This window comes from Poecilia reticulata, linkage group LG1 (genome assembly GCF_000633615.1).
Source record: "Poecilia reticulata strain Guanapo linkage group LG1, Guppy_female_1.0+MT, whole genome shotgun sequence".
Taxonomy (NCBI): domain Eukaryota; kingdom Metazoa; phylum Chordata; class Actinopteri; order Cyprinodontiformes; family Poeciliidae; genus Poecilia; species Poecilia reticulata.
This window is the reverse complement of record NC_024331.1, coordinates 555,342-571,308: the sequence shown is the minus strand read 5'-3', so window position 1 is coordinate 571,308 and position 15,967 is coordinate 555,342. Positions and strand designations below refer to the sequence as shown.

Below are 15,967 nucleotides of genomic sequence, written 5' to 3'. Positions count from 1 at the left end.
TATATAGTTGACTTTATTTTAATGTACTATGTGCTACGACTGATTGGTGTCAGGATAACAACATTCCCACAAATTGTTTGTTTTCTTTCTTACTGGATTTAAACCAGATCAAGATTACAGTGTTTGTTTGGCGTGGGTACACCTTAGGATATATCCTCGGAGGATGCCGTTAAGCTCGGATTCTGGAGGAGGCTGCCACTGGACCATAATCGACTGGTTTGTGCGACCGCTGGCTACAATGTTATTAGGGGGAGCACTCGGCGCCTCTTCTCGAAGCATCATCCTAGGACAAACACAGAAACAAAGGAAGGAATAAAAAATGAGAAACAAACATATTTGATCAAACATATAATGAGTTTCTTTGGGATGTTACAGATAAAGTCCAACTGTGGAATCACACAGCGACAGTCTATTCAGTAACAGGCTAAACAGTGTCTTCATCTTTTTTCCTCTTGCACAGACTGTTTACTGATATAAATCAGCAATAGATCACTAATAGGCAGAATTAAAAGCATTTATCAAGCTTAACAGTTTGAATACGTCAATCATGCAAAACATTATGAACATTGGCTTCTTAGTAAGTAGTAAACTAATGGTAACTAATGCTTTTTGTCTTCTCATTATGGCAGCAGTTAGCAAGAGGAACACTTACAACTGTGTTTAAATTCTGACCTTGATACAGGAATAAAGAGGGTAACCATAAGGTCTCAGGGTATGATGGGGGCCAAAACATGATGTGTGAATCATCTTCAGATCAGCTACTGTTGTAGAGTACTTCTGGTCTGTAAGGGTCAGTATTTATTAAAGGAGTATTTTATATTTTCCAGGCATATAGTGTCATTTTATAGCACAATCAAGTAACTATGTTACCTTCAGTTATTGTAAAAATACTGTATACATTAAGCATAAATTCAAAGAAATTTGAATTTGCAACTTGACACTTAAACTGGGCTTTTCTTTCTTCAGGAAGCTCCTATTCGTTGTACCACTCTGCTTTCAGCAAGTCATTGCAACAATGCGTCCATTATGCCATTTATGAAAAAACATCAGACTTGCATAGTGATTTTCAACCATCAAAGTGTTCTCAAAGATGCTTTATGAGCACTGGAATGAGGAGTAGTTTCTATGATTAGCTTAGAAGACGCACAGTTCCACCAGGTGTTTGCTAATTTCTGCCACTAGGCACAGGGAGGAGTGCTTTGTGAGGCGGACGTTTGGCCAGAAACTGCAGCTCCAAGGAGGAGCTTTGTGAGAGCAAGCATTTAGACAGTCCTGAAAGATTGTCACATGAGATCCAAAGATTCTTCAAATAAAAACAACATTCCAGCTATGATTTTCATGAGGAAATAACATTGTGACATGATATAAAAAAAGTCATTTTTTCATAATACTCGCCCTTAAAAGCAGTCCAAGAAAGAAACAGTGGAGAATTGGATACAGGCTAATGGGTGGCCAAGGTTCACTGACACATGTGAGGAGCGTAGGCTTGGCTGTGTGGTTTGATATTATGTATATTCATATCAATAGGTGCTGAGCACTGTCCACCATGGAAAGCACCAACAATGGGTGCATCAGCATCAGACCAGAACTACAGAGCACTAAAAGAAGTTAGCCTGGTTTGATGAATAACATTTTGTCTTACTTCACTTCGATGACAGGTGTGTGTGTGTGCATCGTTTACTGGAACAAAGTTGCACTGCTGGCAAAACCCAAGACAGAAGAGAAGTGATATGTTTTGCAATGTTCTGCTGGAAAACTTTGAGAGGTTACATCGTCTATAACAGCCTAGCTAAATATTTCTGCACATTAAATATTCCCCTCTTTCCTTGGAACTGCATCCTCTGATATCTGTGGGATTTGTTTTAGGATAGTTTGAGGGGTTGACTTGGTAAATCTAAATCCATTTGACTATCTGTGGGGATGTACTGATCAAACAAGTCAGGTCCATGAAGTCCCCCCTTCACAGCTTACTGGACTTAAAGGATCTGCTGCTAACATCTCAGTGCCAGATACAACAGAACATCTTCTGGGTGTTTGCTAAGTATGAAATGGTAGAACAAATTGTTCCAGATCTTTTGGTATTACTTAATAAGTGTGACGTAATGCTGTGCAACATAACTGTAATTGAATTGTAACGTTTCAGTATTCTCAAGTCTATGTTTAAAAACAAGAAAACTTTGGAGCTCAAGGGAGGTGGATTTTATATTTTGGAAAATTTGACCTTATTCAACCTCAGCCCATAAGCTCAGTTACAGTAGATGAGCAACACAATGTGACCGCATAAGATGGTTAAATCAACTCTAGTATAAAACGAGCAAAGACCTTGGCGTTTTGAGAAAGGCAGTATGATTCCTCAGTGCTTTTGCTTGGCTTCAATCTCTCCAAACTCTCTCATTTTTTACATTGACATTTTGAACCACTTCTCAAATTTTTTTCCATCCAATCTTCAAACTTCTACCTTTTATACAACATGTCCTTTGGCCTCAATTATTTCATGCTTCTATCTTTTACTCATCTCCTTTCCCCTTCTCTGCCCTCAAACTTCACCCGTGATTAAAGCCCTGCAGCCTTCACATGACCAGTTAAGCGCACAGGCTGTGCTGGTCAGCCTCTGGCTTTGCTGTAAGCAGTTCAGCAAACATAATCAGAGCCATATGTGCAAACACACACACATACACGCGCTCACACACATAAACATCATACAGACACACATTTCTCCCCGGCTTAAGATAGGCTGTTACATCTGATGGCTGTTTCCCTTCCTTGGATTACGACTTGCGGTTTGTCCCTGAAACCCCACTTGCTTCCCCTATGTGCTCCAATTCCCCCCCGAATCATTCTCGTTAAGTTATCGAACCATTAGCTGTGATATGACTACCTGTTTTTGTGTGCCTAATTCTGTATGAGTCTATAAATAAGTATGTTGATCTATATGTGTGCGTGAAAGCAGGGATGTGAAAGCTGTTAGCAAGAGACTTGTACAGGCGGATATATAGCACAGGCCAGTGGTTTTACAGCTGTGCTTTACTTCCATTAGGTTAGGCACCGTCAGACACCAGGTGCTTCAGGCATACAAGCACACATAGAAACACACACTGGCTAATGGGCCATGTGTGAACGAAATGGGAATAAAGATAGCGCTGTACAAATTGGGCATATATAATCCTCAATTGTACAGCTGCTTTTGACTGCAATTGATGATGCAGGTCAAACATATACACAGACTTATGCCACACAAACATATGAATGGCTTTACACTAGAAGCAGAAACACAAATTCCTTTTTCTATTGGGGAATACGAACCACAAAATGGCACATTCACACTGACCGGCATAAATATCCACAAAAAACTTTAATTTGAGAATGACGTCTTGCAACGTTATTCCCATGCATTGAACTTTTCCACCTGAATTTACAATTTGCAGAACCACTTTTTCAGAGAAACTAAATAACCAACCGTTTTTGCAGATATAGGTTGCTCCCAAACTTATATCTGCAAAAATGGCCGAATTTGTTTCTGTGCAAATTGTAAAAATTTTTGAATGTCAGTTTAATTCTACATTTGGCTGAAAACCTTCCTTGGGTTGAATGGTGCCTCCTGCAGTTGCATTTTTCTGGTCACAGTGGGGCAGTTTGGTTGAGGCCTACGTCACAGGCCCGCGTTGGCATATTTTCCCTTCTATAATGGCCAGGGGCCTCATGCAAAAAAGAGTGTGCAGTTTTCACACTAAAACTTGGCATACAGAAAAATTTAGAAAAGTGCGGCGCACAAAAAAATTCGGATGTATAAAGCTGTGCGCACGCACGTGGCCGCGCACCTTTTCGTTGCACATCTCAATTTGCGGTAAATTGAGCACAGCTGCTGGTCCACCTGTCGCCACCCATAAATATATAGGCTATGTAAATTAGTATAAATACCCACAAGTCTACCACCACGTGGGGCAATAACCATGGCAACGTGCTTGTTTGTGGCAATATAATTATATATTTTATTTAAAAGGTGCTTTCAGGGAACATAAGGTAACCTCACAAAAATAAAAAAATAATACATTTTAAAGAGAAAAAAATTTAAATACTAAAAATAAAGAGATCATGCAAATGCCTATTAGAACAGTAGCGCATTCAGCCAGGATTTAAAGACAGAGAGTCAGAGAGTCATTTGAGTGGGTAAATTGGACGCTTATTCTAAATGGTGGAATCATGTGCATATTGTACAATTACAGAATAGAGATGCTTTATGTCCATAAAGGTGCATTCACAAAGCGGGCGGCTCCACTGAAGGTTGACTGCAGCTGGACCGGTACCGGTACCACACAGCTCCTTCTTTAAGTTTTGCTCAGAGCTCCGGGATGATCAGTCTGAGTAATCTCAACACTCACAAACCATCATCAACATTTCCCAGCAGATCAATATGATCAATGGCTCCCTCTGAATCCTTCCATTATCGATGTTCTCCATCAGAACCAAAGCACCCCACAATTACGCGGCTCACCTTTGTGCAGCTACATACATATGGGATTGTCTACAGACCTTGATCACCTCAAAAATAATCAAACCTGTTTGGAGTTCTGCTGATCCAACCCTGTTTTCTTTTTTCAGTGAGAATTAAATTACCCCACAGATACATTTCATGCGCTTCGCCACAGAGTCCAATCTTTATCAGACAAAAACTGAGGAAATGCATTGGGGAGCGACTCAGAGTAGAGCCGCTGCTCCTCCACGTCGAGAGGAGCCATTTGAGGTGGCTCGGGCATCTGGTCAGGATGCCTCCTGGACGCCTCCCTGGTGAGGTGTTCCAGGCACGTCCCCCCGGGAGGAGGCCTCGGGAAGACCCAGGACACGTTGGAGCGATTATGTCTCTCGGCTGGCCTGGGAAAGCTTTTGGATTCCACCAGAGGAGCTGGAAGAAGTGGCTGGGGAGAGGGAAGTCTGGGCCTCCATTCTGAAGCTGCTGCCCCCGCGACCCGACCCCGGATAAGCGGAAGAAAATGGATGGATGGATGAGGTTTTCACATCCTTTTATTTTTGTTTTCTTTATTTTGTGTGTGTGTTAGGTTATTGTATGAAAATAAATGCGGTTCAGTTTCATTATTTACATTTAAACAATAAAATATTAAAATATAAAAAACAAAAAAACATCGGGTTCGATGCTTCTTGGTCTAAATAACTGAATGTAGTCAGATGTCAGTGTATTTATGTGAGTTTTGATGCTTTGTAGTTTGATATTGTCCACAGAAAAAAATTGCGTGGCTGCTGCACATTTTCACGCCAGGGAAAAAGTGTGCGTATATTTACTTTGACACAAAGTAAATGTTATACATGCCAACTTGTGCGTAAAATATGGCGCCGTACATTTTTTGTGCGCACCCACGATTTATGCATGAGGCCCCAGATATGACTGGGAGTTTTTTGCAGCCCCTACAGAGTTACTATGAGCCTCTTGGTTGCCATTCATAATAATGATCCATCTCCTTGTTCAGTATGTAGGTTTAAGTCCACTAAAGTCTTGGTATGTTTGGAGTAGTGCCACTATCTTTGCATCTTCAGAGCATGGACTGAACAGAGTTGAGATGTTCAAGGCTTGGGATATTGTTTTATAATCTAATTCTACTTTAAGCTTCTCCATGTTTGCTTTTACCCTACTTGTGTATTATTGGGCTCAATGAGGTTGTTTACAGAAACTTACTACATTTTATTTTGTAAAAAGAATTTGCAAATTACTATTAATATTACTAAAACTCAAAAAGTGCATTGAATTACCATTGTGATGTGATGAAATCTGAAAATTTCAAAAGAAACAGATTTGAAAAGCAGAGAACTGGTAAATAGTTCAGTGTGTTCACAAAGATGATTCATTGGAAAATGAACATAATTAATCTGTTATTTCAAAAGTCGATGCTCCGTAACTTAAAGTTGTGTGACACACTTTCTATGTCCCTTGTTAAAAGGGAAAAGAGGACATTTCCTGCAGGAAGTGCTCATGTTCTCTGGTCTGTGAGGGGAAAAATGTGTTAGAGTGAGTGTGCATGTGTCTCATTTCCTGTGCATAGGGATTTAAGAAAAGTTTCTATTTGTGTCATTCTCAATAGTTTGATGCCTGCTGGGTTATTTGCTGAATCCAAATATACTATGGTTTTTAAAGTTAATGGTGTTACTGGGATGTGGCATCTCCTAGGATTCCTGCAAATTATCCATGTCAAAATGTCACATTTCCTAACTATTTTTTACAGTATATTTAAGAATAACACATTTACCTAAAATTTCACAAATTATGAAAACGTCACAATCCTGCAGCGGCCTTTTGATTCAGCTGTGAGGAAATGGATGATTCACTACATCTGGTCCAACTTACATTTGCTTTATTTTAGAATCAATAACACTTAGTCTTATCAGATCTGGAAATTACAGATTACAGATACATACAAATACAGATTCTTTGTAGTGCAGCTTGTGATCTGTAACAAATCTTTAATTTGTAAAAATTAATCTAGATCAGTGATTCTCAACCTTTTTTGGCCCAGCGCCCCCCTAACCCTTATCCAGGTCCCTCACCGCCCCCCACCAAAGAGTTTGCAGGCTACTTTGCACTGACCATTATTTTATCAATAATATTACTATCGCTTTGTAGATGTTTTGATTTTTATGCTTGTTTCTGTATTTATCATCAAAAATAATTTCCCAAAGAACAACAAAGCCATGTGAATAGAAATTATTTCCACAGGTGTCTACAAAAATGCAATGAACATTCAAGTTAAAATTTGTAGGTCTAACAGCAGCCAGTCAGAGTGGAAAATTATTCTTATTTTTCTAGTTGTTAAATATTCCACAAAATGACCAAATAAAAAATATACAACATGCCAGTTTAAACTTTGAACTATTTGCAAACGACTGAGCTCTGCAACATTAAAACATGGATAGAACTGTAACTACATTAATCATAACTCTTCTTCTCTTCAGTGTTTGTCAGTTTCTGGTGGTGCAGCTCTGTGCTGCCTTCAGGAGAATGGGACATCAGAGTATCATCCATAAAACTTCACCCACATGGCATTTATTGCGCAAACCAGAGCTTTCAGTAGAAAAACAAAAGTTGCAGGACCTTTTAATGCCATATAAATATGAGACAGAAACATGGATTATATATTTATATAGACATGTTTATTGATTTATAGATTAATAGTTTTACTGGACAGAAATTACAAAGAACAAATCTGGTTCTTAATCAAATCCTATATTGAAGAAATAAATATCCATCCATCCATTTTCTTGCACCCTTTTTCCCTCAGTGGGGTCGGGAGGGGTGCTGGTGCCCATCTCCAGCCAACGTTTCGGGCGAGAGGCGGGGTACACCCTGGACAGGTCGCCAGTCTGTCGCAGGGCAACACAGAGACACACAGGACACACAACCACTCACACCTAGGGGCAATTTGGAGAGGCCAATTAACCTGACAGTCATGTTTTTGGACTGTGGGAGGAAGCCAGAGTACCCGGAGAAAACCCATGCACACAGAGGGAGAACATGGAGACTCCATGCAGAAAGACCCCAGGCTGGGAATTGAACCCAGAACCTTCTTGCTGCAAGGCAACAGCTCTACCAACTGCGCCACTGTGCAGCCCAAGAAATAAATATATCAAATCTAATTAAAAACATAAAAGTGATCAGTTCTTTACTGTTATGGTATGTAAGATATATTTATTCTCAGTACTAGATATGGTCTCAACAAACCCATGACATTTGAACAATATTATTTTACCTTTTATGTGGAAATAGTKTCTGTTTATTCTTGCCATACAGTCCTCTGTATTAATTATTGCTTGAAAGGTCTTGCCATACCAGTTTATTCCTCTGTATTTACTTTAGTTTCTTAGTTTATTCTTTCATTTTGTTCTTTATTCATTTCCATTTAGTTTCATTTGATTTGTATTATCCTCTCTTGGTTTATTGGTATGTCCACTTTAGTTTCTTTCCTGTTGCTAGATTTATTTTATAGTTTATTTACGCTCACCATCAGCAATCTCATCGCCTGCTGCGCCGTCTAATCGTCGTGTTTCACATCATGTGTTGATTTTTCACTGTTCAGCGTCGGATTCTCTGTTTTTATGCCATAATTCACATGTAGTTCGTCGCTCCGTTTTATGTCCCGCTTCTCCTGTTTCAGAGTTTTGCGCAATGTGCGCCTCGTTTTTTTTTGTTTTTTTTTTGTTTAAGCCCCTAAGGTGCAGGGCGGTCGGGAAGCATATCGATGGGGAAAAGGCAGACTGACATAAACCTTTTAAAACAACAGAAACAATTTCTGCATTCTGATTATTGACATTTAAAAGTGCTGTGGTACCGTTGTTCTATCACCCCCATTTCATACCGGACCACTTACAGCACCGGTGTTAACGCTAAAGAACGTTCTCTATCGTGGTATCACTCATGGAGGGATTTCTTTATTTAAATTGGTTCATTTTTTCAGAGGGATACACAGTGAGGGTATTGTGATTTTAGCTACCAGTAGCAGGAGAACGGAGCTGCGCCAAGAAGCTAACAGAAGCTACAAACACTGAATAGAAGAAGAGCTGCCATCGATACCGTTGCAGCCAAGCATGATTTAATGTTACACAATACAGTTTTACCAGGTTGCTCAAAGTCTAAACTGGCATTGTTGTGCATTTAAGGTGTAAAGTTTACCTTCGACCAAACGCCCCCCAAARGMATCCCWKTTGTAAAAATGTCCGCCAGCGCCCCCTGCCGTCCTCTGAACGCCCCCTGGGGGGCGGTACCGCCCACGTTGAGAACTCCTAATCTAGATCTTTTTATCATTTCCTGCGGTGTAACACTTTGTTTGGTATCTAAACCAAACCTGGTTTGAAGCTCCAATTCCAATGGAAGGCATTAAGCTAATGCAACAGGACACAAAGGGACATAAAAAAATGTGTTTAATTTGACTAACAGTTCTTGTTTTGAACATTTTTTAAATCAATGTTTGCATTTTAGATGTTCTGGTCAAGAATGTGTCCATTTTGAAGGGTGTTTAGGTGGGTAAAACACACACTTATTAGCAAGGGGTGGGAGAAAGGGGAACCCGCTAAACACAGCTTTATCTTCAAAAAAACCCAGATTCCCCCCACCTTTCTTGTGATCAATCATTGTAATTTTTTTTCATATCATTCATTGTATAAAACACGTATGTTCTGAGTAATTGTCACTTTTTCTTTGGGACAGTGTCAAACAGAGAAATTGTCAGATTGTGCAAATCTGAGTTTTCAATAATTTCTCAAAAGAGATCATTTTATGATGTGTTCTTATACAAAAGAACATGCAGAGATTTTTCAACTCAACATAGATAGTATAAGATGAAATTATGCCCTGAAAAATAAATTTTTCCACACAGTATTTTCTTTATTCCAGACATTTCTAGATAGGATAGTAACCATGACATCCTCATGTTCAAACACAACAGAACAGTTCGGTTCACATCCTGCATGAGGAAAAGGAGTGGATATAAATTGAGGGCAATGCAAACAACGTAAAACAGAGAGCGAACGCAGACACAGGTGAGATGTGACTTGATACCACCAGCTTAAATAGATGAGCTTATTTTTGCCTCGTTTGACACAGAAACTCTTGTCTCCTTTAAATGTTGAGTAGATCCGCCTGGGGCTTAAAACATGCACAAATGGAGAGGGATGACACAGTGAAGAGATTCCGTCAGGCAAAAATAGAGACGCTTTCAGCATATTCTCTCTATAAATCAAAGCCAGCTGCTGAGAACATTTGCTGTTGCTTATGTGCTTTACGAATGTCTTTTCAGTAAAAGCACATCTGTGATCAATGCTGCAAAACATGAATAATTTGTGAAGATCATAAATGGATACAATTTTGAAAGGCAAATACATTTATGAATAAACATGACTGTGACTGTTACTGATGGCCGAACAAACCACTGGTTGTATATATATTTGATAATAAAACATCTATAATGTGTAACTTTTTCCAGCAGCAGTGTAAAATATAAGCATATAAGTTTATTTTTTGCAAAAATCTTTACAAATTTTCAAGGTCTTGTAATTCTCTCTGTTTATTCTGATAATCTAAAGTTAAGATTGCAGAGAAAAACTTAAGAGTGTTTAAAACAAACTGAGCACACCACCACAGCTTTAACTTCTGTAAATAAACACTCAAAGTGGTCCTCAGGTTTACACAGACCTGTCAAAAAACAGTTTTTTATGAATGTTAGTGTGCACAGCCTTAAACTAATTCTTTTTTGTAACTACTTTTGGTCTAACTCCAGCATTCTGCAACAATTTCTACATTTTCAGCTTCACTATCTGGACACTGTGTTAAATGAACCAAATCCTTTGAAAAACCTATTGACCTCCTCACCTGTGGTAGTGCTGCTCCAAAAAGCACTGGTGGAAACAAAACAAAAACCTCTGAAGAAGGCACTGAGCGTAACTTCCTTCTTCATGAAATGTACCCAAAAATAGAATGGTATCAAGATGCGTGTAGTGTTGTATTTACCCAGAATGCCCAGCACTATAGTCCACTTCCTGTTTTCCGAGCGGTCTCCGGTCTGCTTGACAACTGAACCTAGACCTTGGTTTTTAGGCAGAGAAGAGTAAGGTTTTTTGTTCTCGTCAGAGGTTAAAAACGAACCAGACTTTCCTGGTAAATGAACTAGAGTTTGATTAAAGTGGACTGAACTGGGCTGGTGAGAATGCACCTCAAGATGCATTCTGAAATAAACCAGACAGTTATCATGTTGCATTATTCAGCTAAATGTCCATATCATGCCACCAAATCTGTGGAGTCTGTAAAAAAAATTATCCAATACAGTCGCAGAACGGAAGACCTGCAGCCATTGTTTTCATGTTGTTCAATGGACATTATGTTCAATTTTTTCCACAAAAAACAAAGGCAGTTCTGAAGGTAAAACCTAGTACTGTCGAAGTATACCTAGTACATTTTCTGGTGAGTGTATATTCCCAGTTTTAGAGCCTAACATGTATTTACCATGTTAGAATATCAATATTAGGAGTAGATTAGATGGCACAACAATGGGAATATGTGCTTTTAGGTGTTACAAATCCTAAAGATCAAGAATCCTTCAGAAGCTTATGCTTCATTTCTGCCATGGATTTGTGCAGACAAAACTGTGAAGACTTTGAAAGAGCATTTTCTCATAGTTCTTATTGCTACAGTATCCATGGGAACTCCATTCAGTAAAATGTAGTTTGGGAACAAAGCCAATGTTGTGATTGGGAAAAAAAAAGAGATTTTTATGATAAAGATCTACATTCTGATGAGAACAAATTGGAAAAGTGTTGAAGCAGCTGGAAGCTCAAACTTTAATAAGGGTTTTCTGTTCTTAATATTCCAAGCTTCTGCTTCATTTCACGCCGTTCCCTCACTCTGTCCGTATTAATGCATTCTGTCATCCTTCTCATGGGGCAGCCAGAGCTTCTGCAGGACATTTTGCTTCGCTTCCCTCTTCCTGAGTGCCTTGGCATCAGTGGCAGCTTGTGTGTGCGTCTTATCCAGCAAAACATCCAGCAGATAAAAAGGAGGTAGCGCCTGTTTACGTATTAGATGAATGCTGAAGAAAAGACGCGTCCATCTGCTCTGATGCACTGACCAGTGATGACTTGTCTGCCTGCCAGTCTTTCATTTACAGAGGATCAATCCAATCTGTTCTCTAGGGCCTACTACAACAAATACTGGACTGAGGACTAGGCAGCACAGCAGCTGTTGAACACAAGCAGCAGTCCAGAGAAGAGGAAGGATGGAAGTAATATTAATAAACACTCCTCCTCCTGCCACAGGAGTAGGAACATGATTAGGGAGAAAGATTCAGAATATTTAGAGGATGAACAGCAGAACACACAAAGAAGAGAAACCAGAAGCAGATTGCAATCTGAGGTGTGTGAATGCTAACAGCTACTGTTGCTGCTGAGTGTATTTGGCAGAACAACAACTGGCATCTGTCTGTCTCTTCAGTAGGACAAAATCCTGCTTGATAGTGTCTGTGTGTGCCTGTTTCATAATGAACCATCACATCTGCTGTATGGTAACAGACTACCAGGGATCTGGTCCACGCTCACACTTTAGACAACGCCTCCCTCTAAACCTGGTCCGTTTTAAGCCTTTCCATCAGTGCCTTGGCATTATAATTACCCTCATCAGTGCTTCTCTACTGGGACACGCAGACATATACACACTATAAATGCAGGTACAGTATACACACATGCATAAAACATCTGCAGAGTAATCCGTTTGTATACTAGGTGAAATTACACTGTCCCCTTTGTATGCATTCTCACACACACAAACAAGTAGAGCAGTTGATATAATTACTCCTGACTCCAACTGAAAGAGAGTGGCAGGGAAAGACAGAGAAGCATATATACACTGGGTATGGATATTTAAAGATTGTAATGAGAAAGATTGAATCCAATAGATCAATCTGTGTAATATCAGAAAAGGAAAACTGCTCGGAGGTTTAAATGACTTTCTATTGAACTATTGGAATGCCCTGTCAACAATTCCCAAACAGAAGAAAATAAAGTAGCCATTAAATAAGAAATTCAAATTTTGCACTTTGAGAAAAAAGAACACCACTTTTCTTACACAACTGATACTAAGTGAGTATCTCCTTAACATGTTTACCCTTACCTCTGTGTTTCAGCACTGTATTGACCCCTGCCCACTTGATTGACAGCACAGAGTCTGAACTGGTAGGTTCTTGCAGGTGTGAGTCCGCCCACTGATACCTCGCTCACTGCAGGATCCACCTCAGATAGGTAGACTCTCCATGGGGAATCTAGACAACAACACACTGAGATTAGAGACTGATGGCATCTGGCTGATGAAGGACAAACAGGGACATGGAACAAGACCAGGTGTAGAGGAGAATGTAACAAGAAAGAAACTTTAAAGGGACTATGGGAATAAGTTAAGAAACATGGATGCTGCTGTATGTTGTTGCCAGCTAATTGTTTGCTGAATAAACCACAGACAGATCCACTATTATCCCTATTATTGCATCAGCCTCATGGGAATCAGTGTAAGTGAGAAGGATAGTGTACAAGCCCAGCATATTACAGTCATTGTCTGATATGAAAGTGCCTTGTATTTACACTGCTGTGGTTTCTCTGAAGTACAGTGAAAAAAAAATCTAATCAGTGTTCAAAAACTCCAATCCATTCCTCACTGTCTGGGTTTTTCCACAGAAATCGACCAGTCATTTAAACTCCCTTGTTTCCTCATTCTTTTCTTCATCTTCCCCAGATATTGCCACATTATTTCCCTGCTCTATTGTGATAACTTTGGTTCATTTCTGTAGTTTCAACATAACACTTGTTAAATGATACCAGCACAGGTGTATCTTTGAAAGTTTTCAAAACGTGGATTTCCAACTGATATCTGTCCATAAGTGCCAATTCTATAGTTTTGTGCATAATGTCTGGCTGAGCATGTAAAGGCTCGATAGCAGATCCCTTTAGCTTGCAGTCATCTCTCTCCCATCTGTTTCACCTGTCATCCTACTCCTCTGTTCTCCCTTTCTTCTCCCTGACTCCCTCCCTCTCTTCCTTATTTGAAAGAGAGCCAACATACTGTTAAAACATCTGTGGTTTAGAGAGACCGGGACACAGAAAAGAAAGAGAGTAAGAGGGATAAGGAGAGGCTGGAAAACAGGAGCTCAGCAGCAACCTGTGCGTTTATGCTGGAACACTGTTCTCCATATGTATGTCTCTTGTAAATGAGCACATTTGAGTGCATGTCGCTTCCTGGCAGACAGCTAGCGAGCAGCTGTTTGTCTCTCAGGAACCATAAAAGATACCCAGGGACCGAGACATTCAAATACCCATACATACTATTCTCTGAGAGCTCCAAGATGTAGTAGAGAAGAGGGGAGTTTCCATCAAAGGGCCGCAGCCAGGACAGGCGGACAGAGCGGGAGTCTGAGTCATTGAGACGAGCCGTTAGGGAGCGGGGGGAGTGTGGTAGCTCACTGAAAACACACAAGATCAGAAATAGGTTTAAGTTTTACGGTACACTTGTTTTTTTGTCTTTTAATCAATGACAGTTTGAATAATCTTCACCAAACACACAGATTCTCTCCACTGATAATGCTTCATTAACTTCCGGTATATTTTTGAGTGCATTTCATAATCCTAGTTTTGACTTGAGAGCTTTACATGATAAGTGCTTTGCATAAGTGAAAACTAAAGGAGAAAGAGCTTTCTCCTCTCTGGGACTGTCCTCTGTTGACACGGAGATCAGCTGAGTCGGAAGCTTCTTTAAAAGTTGGCAAAAACTTCTCTTTTTCAATCTGTCTGGGTTTTTTATTTTATTTGATATCTTTGTGTTTTTTATTCTTTCTTGAAGCACCTTGTGATTTGTTTTGAATTATAAATATAAATAAAGTTTTACTTTATTTAAATTTAAATCCAAGAATCTACAAAACCTTAAACATGTAGAAACCCAACTCCTTCTGCCATTTCACATGAAAATGTCACATTTCAATATACAAACTTTATTGCATTTTCTGTCATTTTATGTGATAGCAAAACACAAAGTAGTACATGATTGGATAGTTTTCAACATTTTTACAAATAAAAATGTATTGAATGTACTGAGGTGAGACATACCACAGCTGGTATTTTTTCTACCAGCTGTGCACATGCGACCAGGGAAACCTTTGTCCATTCATTTAAAAATAACTTTAGGACAGTCAAATTGGAGGTATAGTGTCTGTGAACCAGAGATTATTATTTGGATTTAGGTATGGACTTTGACTGAGCTATTCTAGCAAATGAATAGGCAATAGTCTAAATTTTCTTGGAGCTTTGACTGTATGTTTAGGGCCCGTCGCCCTGTTGAAGGGCCTCAACACCTCAACCAGTTAAATGAGACGATTTAACTCCTCTCATCTTCCCAGCATCTCAGCCCAGCATCCCAGTTCCTGGTGAAAATATGCATTCCTACAGCATGACTCTGCCTCCTCCATTTCACCATGTTAGACAGTATGTTCAAGGTAATGTGCAGTGCTAGTTTTCCAACCTGTAATGTTTGTCATTAAGCTTTTGTTTGTCAAAAAGCTTAATTTGTGTCCTTTCAAGATTTAAAGGTCTTAGTGTTTGAGTTTATCTACATGTCTGTTCTTAACAGATTTTGAATAGCAGATGGTCTCACATGCAGTGGCACGGTAAAGGGGTGAAAAGGAGTCCTTGACCAGCAGGGGGCCCTCCACAATTTAATTATTTATATTTTGTTCATAGACATAAAATAAAATAAAAAATCGGGGTCCTGTCAAATACAAAATTAATCATATTGTATTTTCAAAGATTGTTTTTAGCAATAAAAGTTTTATGTTACCCCTGCAAGACCAAAAAACACACATTTGTTATTTTTTTATCCGTTAAAATGTGAAGTTCAGGGACTTCAGGTGGCACCGTAAAATCCGAGCAATATCATGTCTTACGTGTTTGTTGTCACCCATCACCTCCCCCTTTACTCGCACACGGAGCTTCAGACATGCGAAGTGGTTTCCTCTGAGCGGGAGAAGATGTCTGTCTAATTGTCAGTAATATAATAGCACTGCATAAATGAACATGCAAATTCAGCAGCGCTTCGCTTTCACAGACGGTGGAGACTTCATCCAACATTTAGCGTCACTTGGAAGGAAAGCTTAAAGAAAGGTAAGTTCCGTGGACGTGATGTTAGTAAAGCTAGCTGTACAGAGAGACATATGTTGCATCTGCGATGAAAAAAAGTTGTCACTCATGCGCTGAATTGTGTGGAGGTGTTGACTGAGGTGTCGCATATATATGACAACGCTGAGACCAAAGTGCAATACAGTAATATGACATTCAGGAGCGATCCAATTCTTCTGGACGGATCTTTACTAAGGTTGATAGGATTGAAGCCTCACTTAGAGCCATTCTTTGTTCTTGTAATGCTCTGCGTACACTGCAGTAGCTA

The 15,967-nt window shown here is 39.5% G+C and overlaps 1 protein-coding gene across 2 annotated transcripts in view; it reads right to left on the bottom strand.

Moving 5' to 3' along the window:
- Positions 1-15,967, bottom strand: part of LOC103462363 (protein sidekick-1) — a 620,157-nt gene that overhangs the window by 109,644 nt on the left and 494,546 nt on the right. For both annotated transcript variants that reach the window (XM_017305208.1, XM_017305213.1), the window contains 3 exons: positions 13,858-13,994; positions 12,656-12,803; positions 143-283 (listed from right to left, as the gene is read on the bottom strand). In XM_017305208.1, the coding sequence (XP_017160697.1) occupies positions 143-283; positions 12,656-12,803; positions 13,858-13,994 (426 nt within the window). The remainder of the gene's footprint in view (positions 1-142; positions 284-12,655; positions 12,804-13,857; positions 13,995-15,967) is intronic.